At 37.8% G+C, this 27,500-nt stretch overlaps 1 protein-coding gene across 2 annotated transcripts in view; it reads right to left on the bottom strand.

Moving 5' to 3' along the window:
• Positions 1–27,500, bottom strand: part of LOC136832971 (visual system homeobox 2-like) — a 121,649-nt gene that overhangs the window by 49,122 nt on the left and 45,027 nt on the right. For both annotated transcript variants that reach the window (XM_067094631.1, XM_067094626.1), the window contains exons 2-3: positions 26,614–26,701; positions 13,732–13,855 (exon numbers count right to left, since the gene is read on the bottom strand). In XM_067094631.1, the coding sequence (XP_066950732.1) occupies positions 13,732–13,855; positions 26,614–26,701 (212 nt within the window). The remainder of the gene's footprint in view (positions 1–13,731; positions 13,856–26,613; positions 26,702–27,500) is intronic.

Below are 27,500 nucleotides of genomic sequence, written 5' to 3'. Positions count from 1 at the left end.
CATGTGTGTGTATATATATGAATATACATATTGTTGTTTTATTTGATTTCCAAATCAGCTTCTGAAGAAAAGACATTTTTTGAATAGCCTTCCTCTTTAACAAGTGTGGATGGGTTCCTTCACCGATAACCCAAATTTCAAATACTGTTTCTTTACTTCTCGAAGAACCACAATATTTTTGGCATGTAATTCTTGACTCTGAACCGTAAGGTACGTCTTGCTTTTTGAAAGTTAATGATTTTCAGAGCTCTTTCCATTATATTTTTCAAGCATTTTTGCTTCCTCTGTTTCTTGATATTAAAATTTTCCAGCTGTGAAAATTTTCACCATTCCTAATTTTCTTTTCATTTTTATTTCCCTTTGAATATTTCAATTTCTTGCTCTATCCTTCGTTGTCATAATCGTGTTTCAACAAATATATTATTTATTTGGCTTGACACTTTTATTTCTAGCTATGATCATCCACTCTGCTCCTAAAAAAAATAAATCTAACAATTCCTTTAAGCTTGGTGTTCTCTGGTCCCATATCTTCTGCAAAGCTTCTTCGCCTTTCCTAGCTTTTCAATCTCTCTGGATACTTGGCAAAAATAGAAGTTTTAGACGAAGAATCTAAAATATTTTCGTGGAGAAATAGATGATAGAAGGTATGAGATCTGTTATATAATTTGATAATAGAACATTGAAAGTATAGATGTGCTTTCCCCTTTGTTTTGACTAAACGAATGTGGGACAAGTCTTTCCAGCGTTAGTGACGGGATTATAGGATAAAATGTACTTCAAAGAATTCGATCTGTGAAAGCAAAGACACACAAAGCTCATACCGAAGAAAAGGAATGACTGAAAGAATTTGGGGAAACACAGTTAAGCAGAATAAACGGCCATGTATTCATTATGAAGAAAGCTAAACACAGCCAAACCTACAGGCGTTAGATATCGGAAAGTACAGCTCATTTGCTGACATGCGATTTGCTATTGTCCGGAGGGACTCTCAGTGGGACCCTACTCGAGCGTGACTTTGAATACTTTACTGACTAATATCCTATGACCTCTTCTCTCTCTCTCTCTCTCTCTCTCTCTCTCTCTCTCTCTCTCTCTCTCTCTCTCTCTCTCTTGTTATTTCTTAGTATTCGTATTAGCATACTTTGCTAAGAGGTGGGAGAAAATAAAAGAGGGAATGAGGAAAAGGAGATAGAAGAGGGTGAATGATACTTAGGAAAAAAGCAGAAGGCGAAAAATAACGAAGATGAATAAGAAAAGGCGGATGATGAGGAGGAGGAGAAGAATAAGATGAGGAGGGAGGAGGAGGAGGAGGAGGAGGAGGAGGAGGAGAGGAGGAGGAGATGGAGCCTGTCGTTGTCGCGTCGGAGGGACGTCCGTGCCTAAGGCAGTTGTAGTCAGCTCTTTGTCAGCTTCCATGGACTTTAATTCTTAATTTAAAGTGTAAATTAAGTTATTTGTGTGCCAGCAGGGGGGCCAAGGGAACGGTAGCCGCAGCCAGGGGGTAAAGGGTGGAGGGGCGGAGGTGAGAGGACGGGGGTGGGGGAAAGGGAGGGAAGAGGACTCGAGTGTGAGTGCCAAATTTGGACAACGAGAGATGTCGGTTCTTTTTATTTTATTTAGTTTTGTGTGTGTTTGTGTGTGTGTGTTGTGTGTGTGTTTTTTTTTAGTTCTCCGATAGTCCGAATGTAATTGCTATTTTCCACGTTTATTGTTTTTGTTGTTGTTATTCGCGGGTGTATTGAAATGTTATTGGAAATAGCGACATTGTTATTGTTATAGTTGATAGGTATTTCGGTGTGCTTTACGCTTTTACGGTCGACGTCTATGGCCGTACCTTTGGCCTCTATTGGTATATGAGGCTCTATTTTTTTGCAATGAAATCAGTTTTTTCCCTTTTTTAGCTTTTTTCAAATCGAAAAGGAATTTTTTCGCCTTCGGCTTATACCGCCACGAATTCCCCTTTTTTTCTTTTTAGTCGGTCTGAATTTTGTTCTGCATTGACCTCCTATTCAACCTCTTTGCTGCTGTAAATGGATATTTGAATACGAACTGTGGCCGGCAAACGCCGATACAGATTTGTAAATGAATCTGATAAATAACAGATGACAAGTAATAAATAAAGATAAAGAGCGCAGCATCCCAGATTAACAATAATGAACAGGAAACAAGAGGTGCTAATCTGTTTTTACAGGAACGAATAGAGACGGATGAAACTTTTTAAGATTGGAGTTACCGAAAGATGAACCCTAAAGCATTAAATCTGAGAATTAGTCATTGGTCAAAACCCTTGATCACTAGGTTCAAATGCTTCAGAAAATACATTCGCTGCCTTTTCAATTGAGCCAAATGTTTGTTAAAGATAAGAGCAGTGGCATTTGCTACAAAACGGGTCTTAGATTCAGCTCGGCTAAGGAGGAAGGTAAAAGAGACGTCTTAGTACTTTGTGGGGAAAACTCGATACATCATGGAGCAATGGATGAGCCCCACGTGTGGCTAGAGAAACTGCATAGTGAAAATATGCTTGGATTATTGCCCAAACGAAGGACTTTCTATGGTCCATAGTTAGGTCCTAATATATATATATAGATTATTGGTTAATCCTAAGCTCTATGTATGAAGAAATGTGACAAAAATGCACGCAGAAAACCTTTATATTTGAAACAGTTGTACACTGATTGATGAAAGAGACACTCACATTGGAAGATAGGACCAAACTAGGTTTAACGTGCCGAATTATCCACAAAGTATACGCAGAACTGAGAACCACCATTGTCAGAAAGCTGTAAACTATAAGACAAAATCTTCTAGTTATGGAAAAAGCACATTCCATGCGAAATTTGGCAGGTCATGAAAAGAAGAGAATCGCTCAGCAAGTCATCATTAGGTCTAAAATTACAAAAGTATTCCAGAGAGCTGAGTGAAGCCAAGAAAACAATTTAGCCTTATGATGAAAAGGACTTTGTGGATATTATTCATAATAGTAAAGATATATGAAATGGAGTAGTCGTTGGCAACAAGCACATACTCAAGGTAGACCTAGTCAACATGGGCATGTAACCAGAGAGACTGATCTAAACGAGTTTGTGACGGAGGGCAGTCGAGAGAATTTCCGAAACTATCGGTGTTGCCACACTTCTTTTTCAAGTCAAGATAACCGATCATGCCATCGAAGATACTCCTTTAACGGGAAGTTTCTTTATACAAGAAGTTGGCACATGAACTGTGAGACGGTCAGTCTGCTTACAAATACTTCCTGGTACATTACTGTAACCTTTTTCCCCACTCACATTAAAAAAAAAAGGAAACAGGAGTTCCAGAAAGCCCAAGAGTTTGCTGTAATCTTCCCCGACACATCTTACTGAAAAACTTTTCCTTTTTAAGGGCCTTTTTACCCTTCAAAGTCTCTCCAAGTGAAAAAACCTAAAACCACAAAAGAAGAGTCACATGTTATGTAGAGAAAGGTCAACCACGGAAGGCCGACATCCAGGAAGTAAAATTTGTCAGCTATGAAACACAAGCACATTATTTCTAGAATTCGAGAGAATTTTCGCGAACAGAAAAATGATAACTATGATGAATATACAACGTAAATCAACACAAGAAAAACTGCAAAATGAATCATAAATAGAAAACACTAGCGCAATATATAAATTCACAGACCATGAAGGGATTCTTAAAGAAGGAAGAAAGAGAAGGTTCGTAAAAAAAGTCACAATGCGATAAAAAAATACAACAATTAAAGGCATTTTCGATCAAATAATGACAACCATAAAAACACCGCATCCGGCAAAAAAAAAAAAAAAAACAGGAGATAAAAAGGGTAAAACAAGTAAAAATACAAAGTAGGAAAATGATATGGATGAACTCTTCTAAAAAACTAAAACGGTATGAAACAAAATCCGGCATCTTTAGTGATACGCTCAAATGCGCAGGCAGACATAATCATGTTAAATGATCCCTTATAGGATACAGAAACTATATGAATGCTGACATCTATTCCCATTCAGTAAAAGGAGCAAAAATCGTATCTATTGTTTTGCAAAGAAAAAGACTGAAGGATATTTAGAAAGAAAATTCTTTATATCATACACCTCTCCATACCTGCTCCCAGTCCTTCAAGGTAAGAATGGGGTGACGGGAGAGGTGAGGATAGGCGCCACAATTAGCCTCATTATTAGCTGGGATGTTGCTGATCCGAGTTAATAGGCAATCTCGTCAAAACTGCCTTTGGGTAACCAAAATAAATGGCGCCTATCGTCTGAAAGTGGATTTTAAGTCTCAAGTGTGGTTATGTAACTGTATGTATCTATAAATGTGAACACGTCCAATTATGAAAATGCTTTTTACTCTGCTGCGCAGTGTATTGGCATTTTTTCTTATATACATATACATACGTACACACACACACACACACACATACACACACACACACACACACACACACACACACACACACACACATATATATATATATATATATATATATATATATATATATATATATATATATATATATAATATATATATATGTGTGTGTGTGTGTGTGTGTGTGTGTGTGAGTTTGTGTGTGTGTGTAATAATCAAACACTAAGCTACAAATGTCCATTAATATCGAGTTCATTTTACCTTAGAGATAACTAACACCCAAGGGAAATTATGCATCACTGCCCTACCAGGATTCTAACCTATGCATTTTGGGGTTGATACAGAGTTAGATGGTTGACTTATCCATTTGGTTTTCAAGAGAGATAAAAGTTGATATCGACTCTACTCAACATATTCCGGTCGAATTCATATTCAGTATTTAGAATTTTGTAACATGGCTATTTCGTTTTAGATTTGTCACTATTCGGCACTTTATTGTTTTACACATTCAAATATTAAACCACAAATACCCCTTAATTCCGAATTCACTTCACCTTGGGAATAACTTACTTCCAAACAGAATTATAAATAATACATTCATCGTCCCCGACCAGGATTCGAACCTTCTCTTTTAGGTTTTGTACAGAGATAGACAACTGACTTATCCATTAATCTAATAAGAAATATATAATCTGATTTAGTCTCTGCTCTACATATTTGTGTCGAATTTAGGTCTGTCCTTAGATTCCAGATCAAACCTCTACCGTGCCAGCTTTTTCACCGATCACACCTCAGTTTTCTTATACTCTCCGATATTAAGCCACAAATATCCTTTAATAGCGAATTCACTTTACCTTAGGAATAACTTACACTCGTATGGAATTACGTATGATAAGTGCATCCGCCCCGGCCTGGATTCGAACCTATGACTTTTGGGTTTGACCAGAGGTGTACTGTTGATTTACCCGCTAATCTATCAGGAGGGATATAATTTGGTTTCAACTCGGGTATACTAATTCCCTTCGAATTCGGAATTGTGTACTTGGAATCAAAATGAACCCATCTTCATCATGGCTCAAAACATACTGTCAGTTTCTACTATAAGTTCTGGTCCTTCAAGTCGTCAATTGTGTACTTTTACTAGGTGATGGATCCCGTAGGGGGAACAGTGCCATCAGTGCACCTCATGCGGTCCACTGTAGGCATTACTTAAGGTCCTTTGCCCCCTTCTGCCCCTAGCTGCAACCACTTTCATTCCTTCTACTATACCTCCGTTCATATTCTCTTTCTTCCATCTAACTTTCCACCTCTCCTAACAATTGATTCACAGTGCAACTACGAGGATTTACTCCTGTTGCACCTTTCAGGTCCCAGTGCTTGGCATTTGGCCTAAATTCTATATTCTACAAGGTGGTGGAGGATGGCGCTTTAGTCTCTATATTTTAGACGTCTCTAATGAACTCTGGTAGTGAATCTAATGTCAGTGGTTTGCTAGGGTTCATCGCCCCTTAGTGAACGTGGAAATTCATACACTAAATTGGTCATATTGGTCCTTCTCTGTGGGATGATACTATTTCTCATTCCCCGGGATGGTAGCAGCTGAGGATGATTAAAGAGTCTGAAAACAGAAAGGGGGTGAACTTTTCTGCAGTGAACCACAATCTGTGTGTGTGTGTGTGTTTGTGTGTGTGTGTTTGTGTGTGAGTGCTTTTTTGTGAATCTTTAATAGCCACTGGAACTCTGGTTTCTTCATTTTATCTTCATTTTGGATGCAAGGCTTCGCAGTGACAAACATAGCCGAAAAGCATGAACAAATCGAGGTGTTAAAAGGACATTGCAGCTAATAAAAACACCAAGACATGCACACACACACAATACACCCACTCTCCCACACCTACACGCACACACAGACACACAATACGCCCACCCACCCATACACACCCACACACACACACACACACACACATAAAGTGAGATAATATGACCTCGAGGTATAAAGGATTTCATTCTTTAGATTCCGCATTAATGAGAATATTCACTCCCTGAAGAAAGACTCGTGCAACTTTGCAGAATATATATTAACGTATCTTCCTTACGAAAAATTGTACAAACTCAGAATGAATATAACGGTACTGATTTTCCATTGTCCCATTTCTGTTTAACAACATTCATGTTGGTTACCATTATCTTTATTCATTCATTTAAGAAATTTCGTGGTTGGATCTAGCTCTTCGTTGGGTGAGTCGGTAGAGCTGCTGGCTGTCACTCGATGGGCCGGAGTTCAATTCCCCGGCCGGTTGATGAAGAGTTGGAGGAATTTATTTCTGGTGATAGAAATTCATTTCTCGCTATAATGTGGTTCGGATTCCACAATAAACTGTACGTCCCGTTTTTACAATTGGTTCTGAGCCATGTAAAATAAGTCTAATCCTTCGGGCCACCCCCAGGAGAGCTGTTAATCAGCTCAGTGTTCTGGAAAACTAACATACTTAACTTTTTAACGTGGTTGGATCTAACACCGATCTTCTTTGTCAGCTGTAAGTAGACCTAAGTATTCCATCTTATCTCGATTCTGTTTTTTTATAATGATAGGAAAAAAAACATTCTAAGAATGTAATAAGTTAAAATGAAATTATTTTGATTCTAGGAAAAAAGGAAATTAAAAAAAAGCAGGGGACAGTTTAGAGTTACGAAACTCTAAGGTGTTGTGTATCCCAATTTCAGTTGTGCCTGACGGAATGTGCTTGATACTGAGAATTTGGGTTCATTATTCTGATATATTGTAGGCTCCTCCAGAAGCAAAATCTCTTCAGATCTGTGACAATTTCAGCAAATCCTCTCCATGACGCCAAATCTTGAAACTAATAAATGAAAGTTTTGGCAGCTTAGATTCACGATCTATTCATTCAATCGTGGCAACGGTTTTCATTCCGAATATTCGAACAGCATTGCCTTTTGAGGCAGATCGACTAAATTCATACCTGGGTCGGTTGGATGGTGTTAAAATAACGAGCTGGCGAGTATTTCACCTCTAAAGGTTGCTTAACAGGCAATGATTAATATGTCATTTCTTCTGGTTGCTACAAAAAGCAGACAAGTGTTGACTGTGACTTCTAAGTACATGTAACTGAAATCTTACAAGATATATCTAAATTTAAGATATATAGGCCACTTGATTACAGGGTCTTAGGGAGTGAAGAGAATTATACAAAATTCCTTTTGTTTTAGAGGCAAATAATGAATACTAAAGACAATTTTCAGATATTTTTATAGTTCTAACAGTGTTTTTTCCCCTGACCAATAAACTTTCGAAAGGTTTTTTTTTTTTGTCTGAGTTCTCATTATTTAGGGAAAATCTCAACATAAATGGTATCATAAAATGGTACCGGTAATAATAATAATAATAATAATAATAATAATAATAATAATAATAATAATAATAATAATAATAATAATAATAAATAATAATGATAATTAAAAAAACAGAGAGTAACTGACAAATAGACCAGTGGTAATCCGAATTCTCTATTTTGTCGTACTTTCCAAAATTATAACAGAAGTATTCTAACCTGGACAGCAGAATTTCACCAGCCATACATAAGTTTGCCATAACCAACCCCCACCCTCACCCACCCCTTGGGCCTGGAGGAGGTCTTGATTTGGAATCAAATTGGCGTTGTGAATATTTGGAGTGAGAGGCAGTAGGACACAACTCATTTCGAGGGCCATTGTGAAGTAAAGTTTTAGGAAACTGTCGACTGGAGACCATATTTTGTAAATAGATGGACACCAGGGACGTCAGGGCTTGATATGTATTAGTAGCAGAAGTAGCACTACTGCTACTACTATTACTACTACTACTAATAGCAGTAGTAGTGGTGGTAGTAGTAGAGGTGGTAGTCCAGTAGCAATAAAATAGTTGGATGATGCGGTTAATAGATTGTTAGGTGTAGAAGCAGAATGATATGAATGGATGCGAAAGGAAAGTGTGATACTCTTGTCTTTGGAAGTGAAAGGAAAGTGTGATATTCTTGTTTTTGGATGTGAAAGGAAAGTGTGATATTCTTTGATGTGTATAAACATTGGGGGAACTTGGCTGAAAGTTGGAAGGACGAAAGCGACCACAGTGCAGACAACTCCAAAACAACAACAACGGACCAAAACAGCTTTAAACCTTCCCCCTAATATGAATATTAATAAATTTGTTACATAACAAAAACAAAAAACAAAATGTAAATAACTACCAAATGAAAAATGATAATAAGCATGACAAATCATTATGATATCATAGGCAAAATAAATGATAACCTCTTCTAGCGGCGTATTACATTAATTCTTCGCGCTTAAAGGGAAGTCTGTCATAAGCTCGTAAGCTGTACAAAGCAATTTAAGTTACTCTGAGCAACAGTTGTCCAAAGCCTCAAGTAAAACCGTATTAAGACTAAGATAGTGATGAGGAAAAAGCAGAGGTAGCAATAAACAGAGAGAGAGAAGCGGAAACGCCAAGGGGGACCGACAGACAAAATCAGATATTCAAACCAAGACGGAAAGACAGTCAGATATTTAGGTATTCGGAAATAGTCAGAACAAACTTTAAGAGAGAGAGAGAGAGAGAGAGAGAGAGAGAGAGAGAGAGAGAGAGAGAGAGAGAGAGAGAGAAACCTTTAAGATATTTAGCCTGACTGAAAACTGAAACAGTCAGAACAAATATAAGCTGAGAGAGAATTACTTCACGCCCTTGCGATGCTTAGACAGAGAGAGGAATATTCAGAGCAGACATACATTAAATGAGAGAGAGAGAGAGGATACATAAAATCCTTACCGCAGCATTTAAACATGCATCATTCGTCATAAAGTTCTCTGTTCTTTAAAAGGGAAAAGGGAAGGAGAGCGAATCCAAGAACCGTTTCTTCCAGGAATGGGGATGACCCGATCCGCTTAAATACTGTTTTTTTTTATCTTCTCTCTCTCTCTCTCTCTCTCTCTCTCTCTCTCTCTCTCTCTCTCTCTCCTTTTTTAACATCTTGAAAACCAAAACACCCTTTTGGCGTTTATATTAATGAATAGACGGATTAATAGATTAACAAAAACAGCCATTATCAGGAGAGAGGGAGAGAAAATTGAAATAAGGGTGGCGATAAAGAGGGGACCGAGAGAGAGGACGATCACGCGGAAGAAAAATAATAAATGGAAATTTAGGGTTGGACGTCGGTCAGATGATAGAGAGAGAGAGAGAGAGAGAGAGAGAGAGAGAGAGAGAGAGAGCCAGGCAGAAAGACAGACAGACAGACATAGATATTAATAAAGAACGAGACATAAGGAAAAAAGATGAACCAGAGATACAAAAATGTTTTAAAAATTATCCAAAACGAAAACAAACGCTGAAATCACTAGATAAATTATGCATGCATAAACACGTTGGCAAATGATGAGCAGGGAAAATTATATATATATATATATATATATATATATATATATATATATATATATATATATATATATATATATATATATATATATATATATATATATGTATATATATATATATACACATACATATGTATGTATATATATACATAAATATGTATGTATATATTAAATTATATATATATATATATGTGTGTGTGTAGATATATCTATGTATGTGTGTGTGTGTGTGTATGTAAGGGCTTTGTGATGTAACGGTAGCATGCTCACTTTAAAAGCAAGAAAACCCAAGTTAGAATCCTGGACGCGGACCGACTAATATGATGACGTTCTGTGAATGTCCATCATTCTTCGTTTGACGTAAACAGTCAATCATATACCAGGCAGTTGGTCGACTGTTGTAATTCGCAGCCAAGCAGAAATGAGCAAGGAGGTGTAAACTTCATCGCAAAGTATAAGCTGAGAATCACAAGTGTAACACTTTCTGGACCCGCCTCCTTTAAACGTGGATAGATAGATAGATAGATAGATAGATAGATAGATAGATAGATAGATAGATAGACATAATTTATAGATAGAAAAATAGATAGATAAAGAGACAGGGACAGATCGTCGTTAGACAAACTCATGCATCACCAGACACAATTACCATGCCCATTTAGTGTGTGAGAGAGAGAGAGAGAGAGAGAGAGAGAGAGAGAGAGAGAGAGAGGCACAAAATGTGAGGAATTCATATGCAAGTTTCCGTGAGCGCACAGACAGACTCAGGGAACGACGGAGCAGAGAGCGACAGAGTAAACAACAGCAGCATCAGTAGAGAAAGCAAGGGACGAAGACCACGGTACCATAAACTTGGTGCCACTGTGACAGGATTTCCATTTGCCCAAAAGAAAAAAGAAAGTAAGGGAAAAGAGAGAGAGAGAGAGAGAGAGAGAGAGAGAGAGAGAGAGAGAGAGAGAGAGAGAGAAGAACAGTCGGTCGTTTTGTTTCTTAGTTGTTGGAACTGCGAGTATTACTCCATCAGAAACAAATAAAGGACAAATGGAGCGGGGAGGGGGGAATTGGGGAAGGGGAGGGGTCTTGTTTTTCGCTCCTTCATAACGTTGTCTTGTGTATATGGGCCTGTTCCCTCTCTTCGCCTCGCAGGGTATTTGGTCATCAACCTTTAAATACGGCCTCGATGCTTCTTCTTTTTTTTCTGGTTCGTTAATTTCCAACCCATTTGTTTTACACTGCGACTACCTTGCTCTTCATTCGGTAAGGAATGGATGATGGAGCCCGCTGCCCTTCGTAATGATGCAGAAATGATTCTGTTAAGATCATTACGTGCAGTTGCTGACTTTATCTCTGGTTACTTTTACAATAGGATTCCTGCATATTTCTCACGCTCATATTTACTTAAGATTGAAAAAATTACGTAGACACTGACACATTCTAATAAACAGACAAACTTCCCTCCTCCATCTGAAGAGCTGCAAGTAATGCCTGGGCGACCAAAGTAGTGAGTTTCACTAGAAGAGGGAAGGGAAGGAGTGGAGTGGGAGGAAGGGGAGAGGGCGGGGGGCGAATGAGTGCATCTCCACAGCTAAATACTGCTTTAATAAAGTCCCCGAACGCCATCCACTAAATACCTATTCGCTAACAGCACCAGGACCATCTCTTCTTCTTCCTCCTCTACTACCACCGCCACCACCTCCCTCCAACTCCCCTGGAGAAACGCTACTAAATTCCAATAGCAAGTTCTTTCAAACAGGCAACGTACGACCTCTATACACCAACACACCGCCGAGAGGGCGCGCGCCCATCAAGCCTCACGACGACTGGCCCTGGTGAATGGTCAATATTGCTACTGGCATTGCCTTTCCACCCCTTTCATATGCAACCATTATTGGCAATATCCCCCGACGACAGAACGTACATAAGCGCATTTGAAACTTCACCTCTGGGGAATGGCGAATTCAGATTGCCCAACTAGCATTCAAGTTGCTCATCTAAGCGCGCACCGATCAGGTTGTTGACAGTCTGACTCTGGTGGGTTGCAATATTTTCCCTCGCTGTTACTGCCTCCGTAAGCTATGTTAGGTCTAATATCTGCAACGCACGAGGGGAGAGAGAGAGAGAGAGAGAGAGAGAGAGAGAGAGAGAGAGAGATGCAAAGGGGAAGACAGAGAGAGAGAGAGAGAGAGAGAGAGAGAGAGAGAGAGAAGAGAAGAAGAAGTTACATCTCTACGACCAAGAGCAAGATCCTGCCTGCACTATCAGGGCTCTGCAAAAGAAGGGGAGTGAAAGAATGAGCGAAAGAAAGAAAATGATTAAGGTGTGTAATGGAGTCCTGTAGATCGAAGTTTGTGAGTCTCTCTCTCTCTCTCTCTCTCTCTCTTTCCTTTTTTATTCAAATGGATATGTTCCTTCGATGCAAAACAGAGATGCACAGCGGTATATCTGGCAAGTGATCACTGACTCAAACACCGCACATATTTCCTTGGGTTTATGCCCCACCTCCCTGCTCTGTAAAAAGACATTAGCCCAGCAGATTCAGGGATTCTAAACCAGTTATCGAGTGCGTTTTATTTATATTTGTTTTATAGGAGGACGTAAAACTCTAGCAGGAGAAAGTATCAGAATCCTATTTCTTTAATCTCTGGCGAACCCCCTTTCGATCGAGCATTTGATTACAAACCCTCCGAATGAAAGCGAGTAAAGGCAGAATTATTCGCAGAATTATCCCCTTAGGTAGACGTGGATTTAGCTACAGTATTTCAGACGGCTGTCAAATACTTGCTTAATCTGCTGTTCCCTTAAAAGATGGAAAAAATAATGGAGTGCATTCTGATCTGACGACGCTTCTGATATCGCTTCATATTTTTGTCGCCGGGACATTTCTTCCTTACAGCCAAAGGCTGCGCAACGATTTGCATGGAAGTCTCACTTTATGATGGTGACCCTCATTTTGCATTTAAGCTTTTCTCATTCGTTGCCCCATTTTATGGTGGCTCATATTTTTGCCACTTGACAATTTCCTTCTCATTGCAAAAACACTGAATCATGATTCAGTGACGACGCCAGGGTTCCCTGGCACTTCAGAAATGAGCTTCCCTTTCACCCATTGACATTTCTTATATCATTCTGTTTGTTTCTCTCGTAGAAATTTAGTTCTTAGATCCCAACGCTGTCATGTGTCTCTCATTATAATGATTCTGCGTTTTTCTTGGTTCTTCTCATATGGCTCGTTTCAACTGTTTGGAAATGCTGGACATGAATAACCCTTTCTTTTACACACCTCGGTGTCCCATACACCGAACGAGAAACGTATGATCTTGTGTTATTTCCTGGACTTAATAGTCGCTATCCTTCTCTCCCACTACTTTTACTGAATCTACTTATGTCGTCGCGTCCTAAGGCGTCTTCTGTCAATCTTGGACTGTAATCCCTTACTATTTTCCCCTCTTCCGTGTTATCACCATTAACATCATCAACTATTTCTGATACCCATGTACTTTTCGTTACATACGCAAATCCGTGTTTGTGATATATATATATATATATATATATATATATATTATATATATATGTATATGTATATATATATATATATATATATATATATATATATATATATATATATATATATATACACATATATATAAACTATATGTATATATATATATATATATATATATATATATATATATATTTATATGTGTGTGTTTCTGCATTTATCAAAATGCATCCTGGATGCTGCATGACCTATATATACTATTAACACGTATATATATATATATATATATATATATATATATATATATATATATATATATATATATATATATATATATATATGTATATATGTACATATACGTATATATTTTATACTTTATATATATATATATATATATATATATATATATATATATGCATGTATGGATTTATACAACCTACCTGTATTCTGTCCTCGGGGAGATCAAGTTTAAGCGAGAGCATCTCACGAGCGTACACATCCGGATAATGGGCGTCCTTGAATGCTTTCTCTAATTCCTCCAACTGATAGGATGTGAAGATGGTCCTGCAAAAGATACACATGTCGATGATGGCAAATCAGGATAATTGGAGAGAGAGAGAGAGAGAGAGAGAGAGAGAGAGAGAGAGAGAGAGAGAGAGAGAGATGTCGATCATATTTTTTTTCCTCGAAAAAAGCAGTTTAATTTTTTTTGTTTTTGAGTAGTATATTTCATGATAAATATTATTCTATTAGTAGCATAACTATAAGGAAAAATGTTTACATTTCAACTCTCTCTCTCTCTCTCTCTCTCTCTCTCTCTCTCTCTCTCTCTCTCTCTCTCTCTCAAATGACTTTTGCAAATGATTCGAATACATGGACCCCAACGTAACTTTTTTTGTTATTCCGAATAGCAAATCGTTCCTTCTTCATCCAACAATGTTAAGATTTATCAAATCTAATCAAATAAAAAATATCCATCCATTGGGTGTGACGTCACGGGATTCCTTGAAAGGTTGGTTGCTTACTAGACTTAAGTAAGTACAAAATTTTCTGTAAAATGTCCTCTCCCAGATATGTTCATTAGCAATTATTAATCATCATTGTTTTGATTTAAGATACTTCACACCGCACATCATCTAGAATAAGGTCCCATTACACATCACATTATGACTTTGGGATCAAGCGTTGATGTAAACATAGTGTATTTTTATAATAAATAAATGGTTCTTAACGGAAACTGGCATGTATCTAGTATAAGCTGTTCTAATCGCACTGATTCTCTTATGAGATTTCTGTTCAAAGATAATCTTATATACTAAGTCCGATGCTAAGAAACCCAACCGACCATTTCTTTTGGCATTATATGACAAAGCCAAATTCCATATTAGGGACTAAATTTAATAACACGTCATTCATCAGATCTGAATAGCCGCAGAATGAAACCCAAGAACTTCTGGCAATTACAACGGGGCTGTATTGATAATATAGTCCATTTCCACGGAGATTTAATGGAAGCCACACAAAATCGACGGCGGTGCGCTTTCCCCACTCTATTGTTTGCAGCTTGTTTCGAACACTTCAAACCACTATCCGTTGCAGCTTTCCAAAGTTTTTGATCAAGCCGACGCTGATTGGTCGCTGGTTTCGCGCTGGGCGATATAATTGGTTGCAAGATTTGCCTTTTTCCAGCGTCTCCGGCCAATGAGAATCCGTGTACGCACGTGCCCTTTTAATCGTATGATATTTATTAATTGCAGAAATTGTGTAAGAGAATAAATTAGAGCATATGATGACTCCGTCAAAAGTAAATTGAAACATTCAAATCGTCTTTTAATTGCAGATAATATGTAAATGAAATAAATTCGTTGAAAGAAATGCATTCGGAAGACGTTACTTTTTTCTCGGTTCTTCCTTCTCTTAACAATCGTTCCCTCCCGTTCCCCATTCCCCTTCCCCTTCCCTACACCGTTCCAAGGTGTCCCGGGGACACACTCTCTCTCTCTCTCTCTCTCTCTCTCTCTCGCTTTTTTCCTCTCTCTCGCGGACGAAACAAAAGACGCTGGATTGCTCAAATTGGAAATCAGTAATCAATGTTTAATCATACTAAAGGCTTGTTTCAATCTCCAGACTTCAAACGATCCAGTGAGAAGAAAAAAATGGTAAAAAAGGAAGAAGAAGAAGCGCGACTTGAATGTCTTTACAGAAGTCACCAAAGACTGTGGAAAGGGGTACGTAGCGGTTGAGATGGAGGAGGGGGGAGGGGAAGGCATGGGTTGTTGGGGGGAAGGAGAAGGGAGAGAAGGAGGAGGAGAAGGAAGATGAAGAATGGAGGAGGAGGATGTGTAGAAGGAGGAAGGCGAGGTAAAGTAGGTGTTGATAGGAGCAAAGAGGGCCAAAGATAAGGTAAAGGAGGAAGTTGATGATCTGAGACTAGGGAAAAAGTGGAAAGGGTCAAATAATTAACAAAAACAGCTGATGGAATGGAGATGATAAAAAAAGGGAGATAAAGAAATAGGAAAGAAAAATAAGAGAAAGCAATTGAAATGAGAATGCGAAACATGATTGGAAAAGAAGAGGAATGTGAGTAAGAAGAAGTAGCAGATATCGGAGGGCCATAATATGGAGAGGAAGAAGAGAGAGCAAGAGATAACTTCAATGGAAATTGGATGGCAGACGTAGATGTATATTGACTCCCTGTTAAGGTCTGATAACTTTCTCCTCCAAAACTAGGAGGTACAACGATTTCTAGCTGTGAAAAAAATATAAGTAACGGCAGAGGCAGAGCTTAGAACAGCTGATGTACCAAAGCTCTCTCAACACTCGTTATGAATATAGTAAGAAAATAATTATGAACACAAGATAAAAATGACATTAACTAAATTTGGAATAAGTACGTAGTCATTTTACTCAGTTATGAACATGATCTCTGTTTGAAACAGATTTCTCAAGCGCAAACTGGAGTGTAATTGATTGCAATTGCATGCTCTCTTGAACCTGTTAAATGTAATTATGGAAAGATAATTGTTAAGAAATGGAGATCCGGGAAGCTACAAAAGAATTTAACTTTTTCGGACACAAGTAGAATCAGTCAAGACTGCTATTCAATACGCCTGCGATACAACCAAGGACTCTAATAAGGACCAGAAAACGCAAGTAAGAATCTGACTGACAATGTGTCTGATTCAGAGTGAGTTCTTGATACATCTTTGTGTACAGTAACAGCAAAGGATCCCTCGTAATTCTTCAAAAGACATTATCAATATGTTAAAAAGAAAAAGTTTAAGACTCATCCACTAATTTTAAAGATTTTATGTTGATGAGTTATGTGTTCGTGTTCACGTTTCGTACTGGAATTTAAACCAAAATCAATAAAGAAAACAGGCTATGTAAGCAAGAGTGGCAGGAGTTTGGGAAAGAGTTTCAACTGGTCCTAAAAAGCTTGTATCAAATAAAAAAAAACTAAGAGAATTTCATAGACAACAATTCTTAGATAAAACATGAGTTGAGTAAACTTTTATAATACACCTTACAGAGAAATGAGTGAAAAAAAAAACAGAGCTTTACCCTGAACTCATCCGTAATGGTTGGCTAGGCTGCATTTAGAAAAGTTTTGAGAATTGTCTTCTTTGCTGATGTACTGCTTAGATCAATATCTTAATAATGGTGTCATATTCTTAATTACTTGCAGGTTCAGCACCGAAAAGAGTTATTCTCTATGTAAGCTTGGGTTATTAAGGAAATAGCTTAGTTTAGAAGGGAAAGCAGGCAGATTCCTGAATAGCAAATAATTCTAACTGGGCTTGAGCCGGTGGGAACGTAAATATTTTATTTCTAAAAAATGGAGATATAAAGTAGCATGAGAAACCTCAGGTAGAAGCTTAAAAGTGCCGCTAATGAGGATTTGAGGGAAAGGTAAGGAATCCTAATGTCTGTTTGCCTTGCCGGCTTCAATTCATGTTATGCTGAAATTCAAGAAGGATTTTCTTGGAAATGCTAAATTGTCACTGAATATTTCCTGTTTCCCTCCCTTGGTTCTGGAGAGGATTCGCTATCGCTTTCAACCCGGTGGCCGCCTCTATTCTAAGCCACTTGAACTCGAAGTTCTGACATTGAAAGATATATAAAGAGAACGGAAAAATATTTGCAGAAGTCATGAAAAATTAGTAGAGATAAGAAAAAGATTGAAAAGATTTCATAGGCATTACAGTTTATGGCCGTATTATTGCATACAAATATCTTTTTCGCATAATGCGTGTATATGCCAGTATTAGTGTGTGTATATATTGCTGATACAAAACAAAATAAAGAAAATTTTTCCTTCCCTACTAAAGATTTTTAGTACCAATTTCTTTTCTCTCCAGCAAATGATCCATCTGTAATACATTCGTCCGGCTGACACAAACTGAGGCAGTATCTTATTTTCCTTTATTTTATTCTAAATAGCTGCTTCTGCTGTTCTGTTCACCTTTAACGGAAACAGTTTTCTTGAATGAAATGCACTCTCTGCCATTAGGGCAGCCCCTGCTCTCTATTGGTTTCCCCCCAAAATCTAGCATTTCTGTTTGCCTCTTCTATCCCTCCCCTATCAACTTCTCTCCCTCTTCTGCAAACTCCTCCTCTACCACTGCTTCCACTTGCCTCTCCTTCTAGCACTCCCACTCCGCTTACAATTCTTCCATCACTGCTACCACCCCACCACCACCACCACCTCCTCCTCCTCTTTCCTCCTCCTCCTCCTCCTCCTCCTCCACTTCTTAGAAGGAGCAAGGGTGCCCTATGTGAGCCGACCTTGTGTGTGACTTTATAATTGTTCTGCAGAGTTAATCACAGTTGGGAAGAAGTCTCATCAAAGACGGAGACACAGTTGGTCGTCTTATTAACCCCTGACTCTCTTGTACGTCTTAATTGTCGCCAAAAGTTTGACAATGGGTGTCGCAGCTTCACCAGGAGGGGTAGAGACGAGAGAAAAGGGGGCGGGGGAGGCATCTCCCTCGAAGGAGGTTGCGAGATGAATGGGCTGAAGGATCTAACTTCCCCATAAACACATCCCCGAAAGAAAGTCCTATGATATAGACAACAGAACGATTAAAATATACCAAGTAGAATGGATGTTATTTTCACGAGTGTTTTCTTTATACATTTAAAACGTGAGCTGAATTACCCTTACTCTTGGGTGTTCGGAAAATTATGCATGTGTCATTAACTTCACGTTCATTTCCGAGTTTTAAGCGCACTCTTAAAATTGTAAAGCGTATCGTAGATCTCTGATTTCACCAAAGAAGAAGAATATTCTTTTTTTTATTTCGATAGTCATTTTTCGCGAGATGTTCACCGGAGATATATATTGTGCCCAACGCACTTTTCCTTAATCGATGATTGTGAAATGACTCAAATAAAGAAACAAACTTTGGGATTTGTAGCAAAGGCACAAATTTTCAGATGGTGTCTCGTTGGTGACACCAAGAATTGCTGAGATAAAAGGAATAATGGGCAGATTAACAGACCGGGAAGAAAAGGAAGACTCAGTTGTAATTATAGAATGACTGCAGCCATGAAAATTACAAGTAAAATCCATAAGGCTGATATGAATGTCAGTTGCAGCCACTATTGTCACGCCAGTTTTAATAGCCACAAATCAATCAACCAGTTGCAGTCATAGGATGAGCAGTCGAGCGTTGTAGAGGTTATATTTTAATGAGAAAAATTGTGACTTGAATGTTTATCAGAATTACAAGACAATTTTCTACTATTAATCAATTTCCTTTTTTTGCCAGTCTAGTATCTGCCTATCTTCTATCTTCTGCATTCAACAACTCTGAAATATTCTCCACCGACACAGGGCTGCACCCATTCTCAGTCATTTCCATACTTAATGGAAAGGTGTGTTCCTTTAAAAACCTGATTTCTCATTATTAAAATATACTGATTCATATGTCTTCTCTGCACCTCAATTAAGAGCTGTATATCTGTAGACATACAAAGATTCTGCCACTTGAGATAAAAAATTTGAAAATTATTGAGCCTAGATAAACTGACACACAAGTGCACCTATAAGACAGGCCACAGGTTTGATCATTGGGGATGACGTCATTAAATAATCAATAGCTTACGTCGCTGCACTGGATGACTTTTCAGAGATCATTTGCTTTATACCTGATTTTTATTATTAACTTTTTCTACTTTTTTTAACCAGAGAATATGAACTGCACTCTCCCTTTACGTTCGCCGACACAAATTTAACTGTTGTTTCACGGTCATTGATTAGGATGCCGTAGTCTGGAGTGGAATACTATTAGTAATATACTCATCTCATCACAATGAGTAAAAAGATAGCAAAAGACAGAACGAATAGATATTTATTTCTCTGTGAGATTCCTTATCTTGGATATTTTGCTAATCCCTTAGACTTTCTAAGGACAAAGTCATTTACTGGGGAAAAGAAAGTAAGTGCATCCGCTAAGACTAAGTCCATTCTCTCTCTCTCTCTCTCTCTCTCTCTCTCTCTCTCTCTCTCTCTCTCTCTCTCTCTCTCTCTCTCACATATTCTCTTAGGAAGGCAATCATCTTCGCTTAGCCGGGGCAAAAGGTTTTATTTCATTCCACCCAAGCTTAAGACCTCTTGTGAAACAAATGGTTGAAGAATCTGTTCGATTCTCCTCTTAAGGGACTCCTTTCTTTTCGCTTCTTCTCCTGTTTCACTCCTCACTTTCCTGTTTCATTCCTTCTTCTCTCCCTCTTCCTCCTCCTTATCCTTCTTCTCCTCCTCCTCCTCCTCCGAATTTCGCGTCGTCATCCGCCTCCTCTTCCATCGGCGTCCTTCAATATTTATGAATGCCACTTTTAAGCAAATTGCTGCAGCAGCCCGGTATGACGAGCAGCAATCATAGCTTTTACCGGCGGTCGACGAGCACGCGCACTCATGCACACACACACACACTTACACGAAGACGCGCTCAGTCAAGCTCAAAATTGGTAAGAGGAAATTTTGCCGTTTCTGTTGACTAGCCGCTTGTCTCACGAAAGACTGATACACAGTTGTCTAGCAGGCACAGGATCGGGCTAGAATTGAAGTGGAATTCATAACTCATTAAAAAGACTGTGATTTCAGTTCAAAATGTTATCGCAAGAAAGATACCCACGACGTATGTGCAGAGAAATAAAATGGAAATGATTAATGCCAGATAGAGTTAGCAGAAAAAAAAGACGCTATATGAACAGAACACAAACCGAAAACATTTCTAGAAGGAGATAATATCATTAGTTAAATTCATTCTGCAGCCAGCTCAAAAGGTCAGATAATGATATTTTGTCTAATTATTACATTTATTATACAAGGGCTCGAAATGAGGATTTCTTCCCTCTCAACACAGGACGCTTCTGAAAATGCCAACAGTGTGTGTGCAGGAAATTTTTTATAATTTTTTTCACTTCTTTTACTTTAATAGCGGAAACTTGCCATTGAAACTGCAAGATTTTTAGTTTTCTCCGTCCCCCCCTCAAATCTTAAAAACTACTGAGGCTAGAGGGCTGCAAATTGGTATGTTGATCATCCACCCTCCAGTTATCAAACAAACCAAATTGCGGTCCTCTAGCCTCAGTAGTTTTTATTTTATTTAAGGTTATTAAAGTTAACCGTAATCGTGCATCTGGCAACGATATAGTCCAGGCTACCACCGGGCCGTGGTTAAAGTTTCATGGGCCGTTGCTCATACAGCATTATATCGAGACCACCGAAAGATAGACCTCTTTTCGGTGGCCTTGATTATACGATGTACAGAAAACTCGATTGCGCCAAAGAAACTTCGGCGCATTTTTACTTGTTTTTCTTATTGCTGGTTGCGACTGCATTGGTTTTATTAGAAGATAATTTCACCTTTTTACATGTAAGGAATGACGTGAATTTCCTGCTCTAAACCTGGGCCCAGGCGTGTGTTTAGATTTGACTTTTCCCCGTCAGAGAGGTTTAGAGGTTCCTTTACTGGTATGAAGGGTTACCATGCACGATAAATTCTACCCACCACAACATGAACCAGGTATTAATGCGGTGTGTATCCAGTATCCACCTTTGTCAAAGTCCAGAGTGAACTCAAGAAGATATCGTTTACTAATATAATTTGTCGCCCACACAATATAGAAATGGTTGTATATAATACTTTGACCCCCGAGGGGTTGGTACTAAACACGGCGTCCCAAGGAGCTTCCGCCATGTTTAGTACTAACACCTCGGAGTAGGGACAGCGGGTCATTGTTTTCTCAAATATCTTTCAAACTAATTACTTGATCAAAATGGTTCTTTGACACAGTGTACAAGACACCTCCCGTTAATTTTTGGTAATTCAGTGCATTGTCAGATTTTGTTAGTTTGACTTTTAAAGGCAAAGTCGCATGAGTCAGCAGGACTAATCTATGTAATCGACCGTCCGCTATCCCCTATAGAACGGGAAAGGAGGGGGGCGGAGATGGGGAGGCCAGGAAAGTGGGTTGAGGGAGGGATGAGGAGGGGAAGGGAGAGGGAGGGACGGGATGGTTATAAAGGACGTTCGAATGCATAGTTTGGGGATGCTTGGCAACACCATATAAGTCAAGAATAAACGCCTTAGCCAAAACCAATTGAAAATGCACTATATTACAAAAACTTAGCGGGAGGCGTCTTGTATACTGTGTCAAAGCATCATTTCGATCAAATAATTAGTTTGAAAGATATTTGAGAAAAACGATAACTCGCGGTCCCTGAAATGGATAGTAGGTGGATACATATGGGTTAACACCCATGAACCAGTACCGGGGTCCAGTTCTAAATAAGTTCTAATCAGCACATACATAACAAAACAGATGATAAGAAATAAAATAATCTATAAGAATAGAGGGTGCTAAATGATTTCGAGGATTTTTTCTATTAAGATTTCACAGCATACAACGGTCTTACATCGTTAAACTACTTCCCAAAAATCATGTTTAACGACTCACGCGACTTACCTCAGCTGGGGTCGGATTAGATGGAGCAGACGAGGGAAGGAAATTAATTCAAAGTAATTGAAAAATAGATAAAAATAGTCAAATATAGTAAAACAGAAAAGGGCTATGTGAAGAATTCCTACCTCTGCGATCGCCTATTACCCATATTTTATAGTCTCTCATGCTACTCGTATTTCATCTTTGGAATAAAAGTTTCTCACCAAACACTTCTTTCCCTTACAAGGGCAAAGCCGGGGTTTGCCCTTCCGGTTTTGATTTATGGAATGAAGTTGCTAGCCCATATTCTGTCCCATAAATAATCAAGAGGCTCATGTGCTGTCAGCCTATGGCTTCCTTGGTGATTACCCAAGAAGCAAAGTAATTACCCATTCACACAGCGATATGACATAACGTTGCTAAACTTGACTGATCGAACGACGAGCGGTATCCTGTACTCATATCCTGTATTTATTGCTTTTGGAAGTAGACACACGTGCACCACGTTTATGCATGCAAAAACTCAAACATGCATACACACACATATATATATATATATATATATATATATATATATATATATATATATATATATATATATATATATATATATATTTAGGCATATATATAATACTCAAACACATATATATACACACACATACAAAAAGCCACAAATTTATGCACAAAAATATCAATGTAGGTTATATATATATATATATATATATATATATATATATATATATATATATATATATATATATATATATATATATATATATATATATACATATACATATATATATACACACACACACACATATATATATATATAGGCAGGGAGGAAAATAGAAAACATAAAATTATATAGAGGGAGCATTAATATCCTTCCGGTAAATTCGTTAATAAGTTCCAAATGAAAAAACCGAAGGGATTATTTTTCATAAAGTTGACCCCTGTACCCAGTAAGGCGCAGATTGTATCGAACTCATGGGGAAGGATTTGTTATATGATACCAGTTTCTGACAAGCTAAAGCATATCTATATTTAAACACAAAACGCAAACGCTTCACTGAAATTACAAAATTTTGGTGGAGAAAAAGTTCATTTATTACTCACTCCATTTTGCTATTTCTTTTGTTTTTGTTTTCATTGTATTCATTGGATGTATTACTTAATACAGTATTGCTCGTGCAAGACTCTTCCACATTTTATACTCATATCATGCATCGGTGAGTCTTCAAACGCGTTCGCATTACTGAAAATAAATAATTACTACCTAATTCTGGTTAATTCAACAATGTCGTTGTTGCTGAGACTTGGTGTTCGGCCATCAACGCTTCTTTAGCTTGAGGTGAATTGTATTTGGCTTCTGCTTTCTTTCCCTTTTACAGTGAGAGTAGCAGTTCGGATGCCTTGGGAACATTTTCACAGTTATTCTTCGCTATGAATTGCTTTTCACTGTGCTTGCATAAAGTACAATTATTTCATAAATAAATAGGCAAATAATAAATAAATAATCATAGGAGATATCGTACTTGTCACCCAACATGCCAAACCTGCATAAAGGAAAAGTACTTTGACAGCGTGCGTTTCGGATTCCTTAAAAACAAGTGGGGACCATAGCTTTAGGGGTTAAAATCACAGGAAAAGGAGAGAATTGGAGAAAGAAAGAGAATACTTATTATTATTATTATTATTATTATTATTATTATTATTATTATTATTATTATTATTATTATTATTTTCGAAGACGTGAGATAAAGAAAATAGTTTCCGTTATGCAAATTCCATAAGAAAGTCATAGACATAGCGTACTCACAACACAGCAGCACTAGGTCACATAATTTCGAGAACAAATTGCAATGAATAATAACTATCAAAATGCGAATCAGTAAATAAAATCATAAACTGACTCACTAATGTGTCAAACAGCTTAATAATAAAATCCAGTTATCAATTAAAATAGAGTACCTGGCAGACACATTACAATAGCTTCACCGGATTAAGTAATCGATTATTGTAGCTGAATGAAGACAGAAACATTTTCAACAGAGCGAGGTAAAGAATGTAGTTTAAATAACCGACAGTGGAATCGAGTTATAAATAAACGAAATGTAGATCAACGAACAAGCAAAGAAAGCTCCCCCATTCCAAGAAAACCCCTTTAAGAAGATGCGCCCTTCGCCGGAATATCGTCTCTTCAGAAAACATTTCTCAAGTTTTCACTTCAGTCCTTCGTCGTCGCCAGCAGGAAGAAGCCCTTGGTGTACCCAACCTCGGGGCCCCGCCAGCTCCCTAACTTCCTATACTCCTCGTCCTCTCCCTTCTCCTCTCTCCTCCTCCTCCTCCTCCTCCTCCTCCTCCTCCTCCTCCTCCTCCTCCTCCTCCTCCTCCTCAGCTACCGGCAATTCTATAAGGCAGTAGAAATTGGTGGGTTTTGCCATCCATCAAACAGTATTCAAAGCCCCATCTAACTTATTACTCCTCCGTCGGATGTCGATTTATACATGCCTCCCCGCATCTCTCGGCCCATTTGAGCAGATGGACAAGCCAAAGGAGATACACTCTGATGTTATTGCTGTCGGACGATGCCTCGGAATGGCCGTATTACGAGGCTGGTAGCCTCCTTTTTTCATTCCAAAATATCGCTGCTGCAATCTGCGTTATTGAAAAGATAGGTATATGCTCATAAATTATTGCTGGTTGGTCAATCAGCTGAATATATAAAAACACGAGCAGATATAGAAGCACCACAGAAAAGAAGATAGAATTGAAAATTAGTTGATAATTTCAAACATAGGCAAAAAAGTCTTGTAAGAGCATTATGTAGCCACAGCGAGACAGATTTCGAAAATCGCAAAATTCTTGATTGAAAACTGAAGTTTAATAACCGTAGACTTATTAAAATTTAATTATCTAATTCTTAACAGTCGGAGAAAGTGATATTAAGAAGTGATACTTTACAATTAACTCTGTTTTTCGAGGATTTAACCTTTACTTCATACCTTCAAGTTGTCATGCAAGTTAGTTTAATCACTTGTTTGCATTTTCCTCTGTAGATAATGCTGACAAGAAGAAAACGGAGAGGAAAATGCTATATCTGGAAAGAATGTCAAGAGGCTCAACGGTTTGTAGGACTTTGAGAACTGAGAACAGAATTCTGAAATATTGTCAGCAATTTGGAACCAGCAATGATTAGTAACAGATCTTAGAATGGTTATGCCACTGGCTAGGCTAAGTCAGCTTTGACTAAGAGGGTGGGTGATTTCTTTAGACCTTGCATGAGGAACACTTTCGACAGGACTTTAGTGGCAGAATTTTAGTTAGTTATAAAAGATAGCTAAACCAGACCACAGATGTAAAGCCGCGTCTCTCAAAGACCATGCCTGGCGGCGGAAATATTCCATTTCTTCTCACATAATGCATTGGCTCAAAAATGTCCGAGACCGCAGAAAATCTGAAAATAGCAAAAGGAAAAAAGGCAAAAACCAAACGGTAACATTATAACGATCATCTCTTAGTGCCGGATCGAAAGCAGGTCCGTGTCAACGTGTGAAGACACTTTTTGTTTTCCTTTTCCTCCTTTAATTACTTCATTTTATATTTTAAAAAATCTTTCTCCCTTAATTTTCCCCCCTCTCCATTTTTTTCCTTTGTATTCGCAGTACTTAGCTGGAGAGGAGCAGGAAAAGCATATCACCATGTTGTGTAAGAGTGGATAGTTACGCAGAAGAAAGGATGACAAAGAAAAGGAAACTAATTACCGAAAGTAGGATAGGACGGAGCAGACCCATTTGCTGCGTTTTCTGCAATTTTCAAAATAAGTAGAAAAGTAACTAACGTATTAAGAAAAGAGTAATGACCTTTGCAAACGGCTTAGTTGGCAAGAAAAATCAAATCATTTTTGGGTGGAATATTTATGTGGATTAACATTAGCAGCTCTTAACAACATTACAAAGTGGATAATTGCATTACACTATTGCATGATGGGGAAAATTATTATAAAAAGGGCATTGAAAAATAAGAGGATACTGATCGAAAAGACAGCAATAGGAATAAACCAAATAGGATAACATTTGAAGCAGAAAAAACTTGCCTAAACAACATTTAAGCAATATAGTCTGTTATGGAATCATTACGTAAAATGTATAAAGAAACAGTCGGAACTAAATGCACAGAATAATGACAAAATTATCATAGGTAATATATACACACACACACACACATATATATATACTATATTTAAATATATACACATATATATGTATATATACATATACATACATGTATATATATGTATATATATATATGTATAAACATATATATATGTATAAACTAATAAAGTTGGCAGTTATATACGCCGTTCTCACCTGTGTCTTCTCTTTTTCTTCTTCTTCCGCGATAAACCAAGAGAAGATGGATCGCCTGTCTTACCCAATAGCGAGTCGGAGCTGAATCCTGCGAAAGAAAACCAAAGGTTGTGGTAAAATGACTATAGGGACCTTATTATTATTATTATTATTATTATTATTATTATTATTATTATTATTATTGCCCTTTGTGGTTTTTTACGTTGCTACTGAAGCTATTAGTACAATTATCAGCTGCAAATGATCATATCTACAAAAATTTTTTTTTGTTTTCGTTGCCCGAAATCTTATAAATTATTTATGACAAAAGATACCAATTCGTTTATAGTTTCTTTTGTCTTTCAATTATTTTGTCGAATTTGTTCATCTCTTGAATCTAAGAGCAATAATTAAAAGCAAGTCTTAGGTGATGACTTCCTGGAAAGCTTTAACTTTCCAATAATATAATTCAGCCTTATTAGGTTGTATGCCTTTGATTAATCCCTTGATAAATAAACATTGTATCAACAAAACACCAGCAAATACCAAATACTCCGCAATTCACATAATAACAAATTACTTTAAAATGACAAATAATAGAACGTGGATAGAACAATTACCTTTTATCTTCGATAAATGTCATTCCAGCTAATAAAAGTTAAAATTGGGTCACCCCCACCCACCAATGGCCCACCTCTGGTCCCATGACCCACCGAAACAACGCGTTTGGTGATGATATTAACAACGCTAATAACGGTGTTTGCCTGGACCGTCATAACGCCAATAGCCGTTAAATAGCGTTCGTTAGATAGCGTAGGAAACGGAGCCCTTTTGACGAATTGTGCCGAGGCTCTTGTTCCTGTTATCTTTTTCGTCGTCGCTTCTTTTGTTGTTGTCCTTGGCGACAT

The sequence above is a fragment of the Macrobrachium rosenbergii genome, chromosome 4 (genome assembly GCF_040412425.1).
Source record: "Macrobrachium rosenbergii isolate ZJJX-2024 chromosome 4, ASM4041242v1, whole genome shotgun sequence".
NCBI classification, from domain to species: domain Eukaryota; kingdom Metazoa; phylum Arthropoda; class Malacostraca; order Decapoda; family Palaemonidae; genus Macrobrachium; species Macrobrachium rosenbergii.
This window is presented reverse-complemented; position numbering and strand designations above follow the sequence as displayed.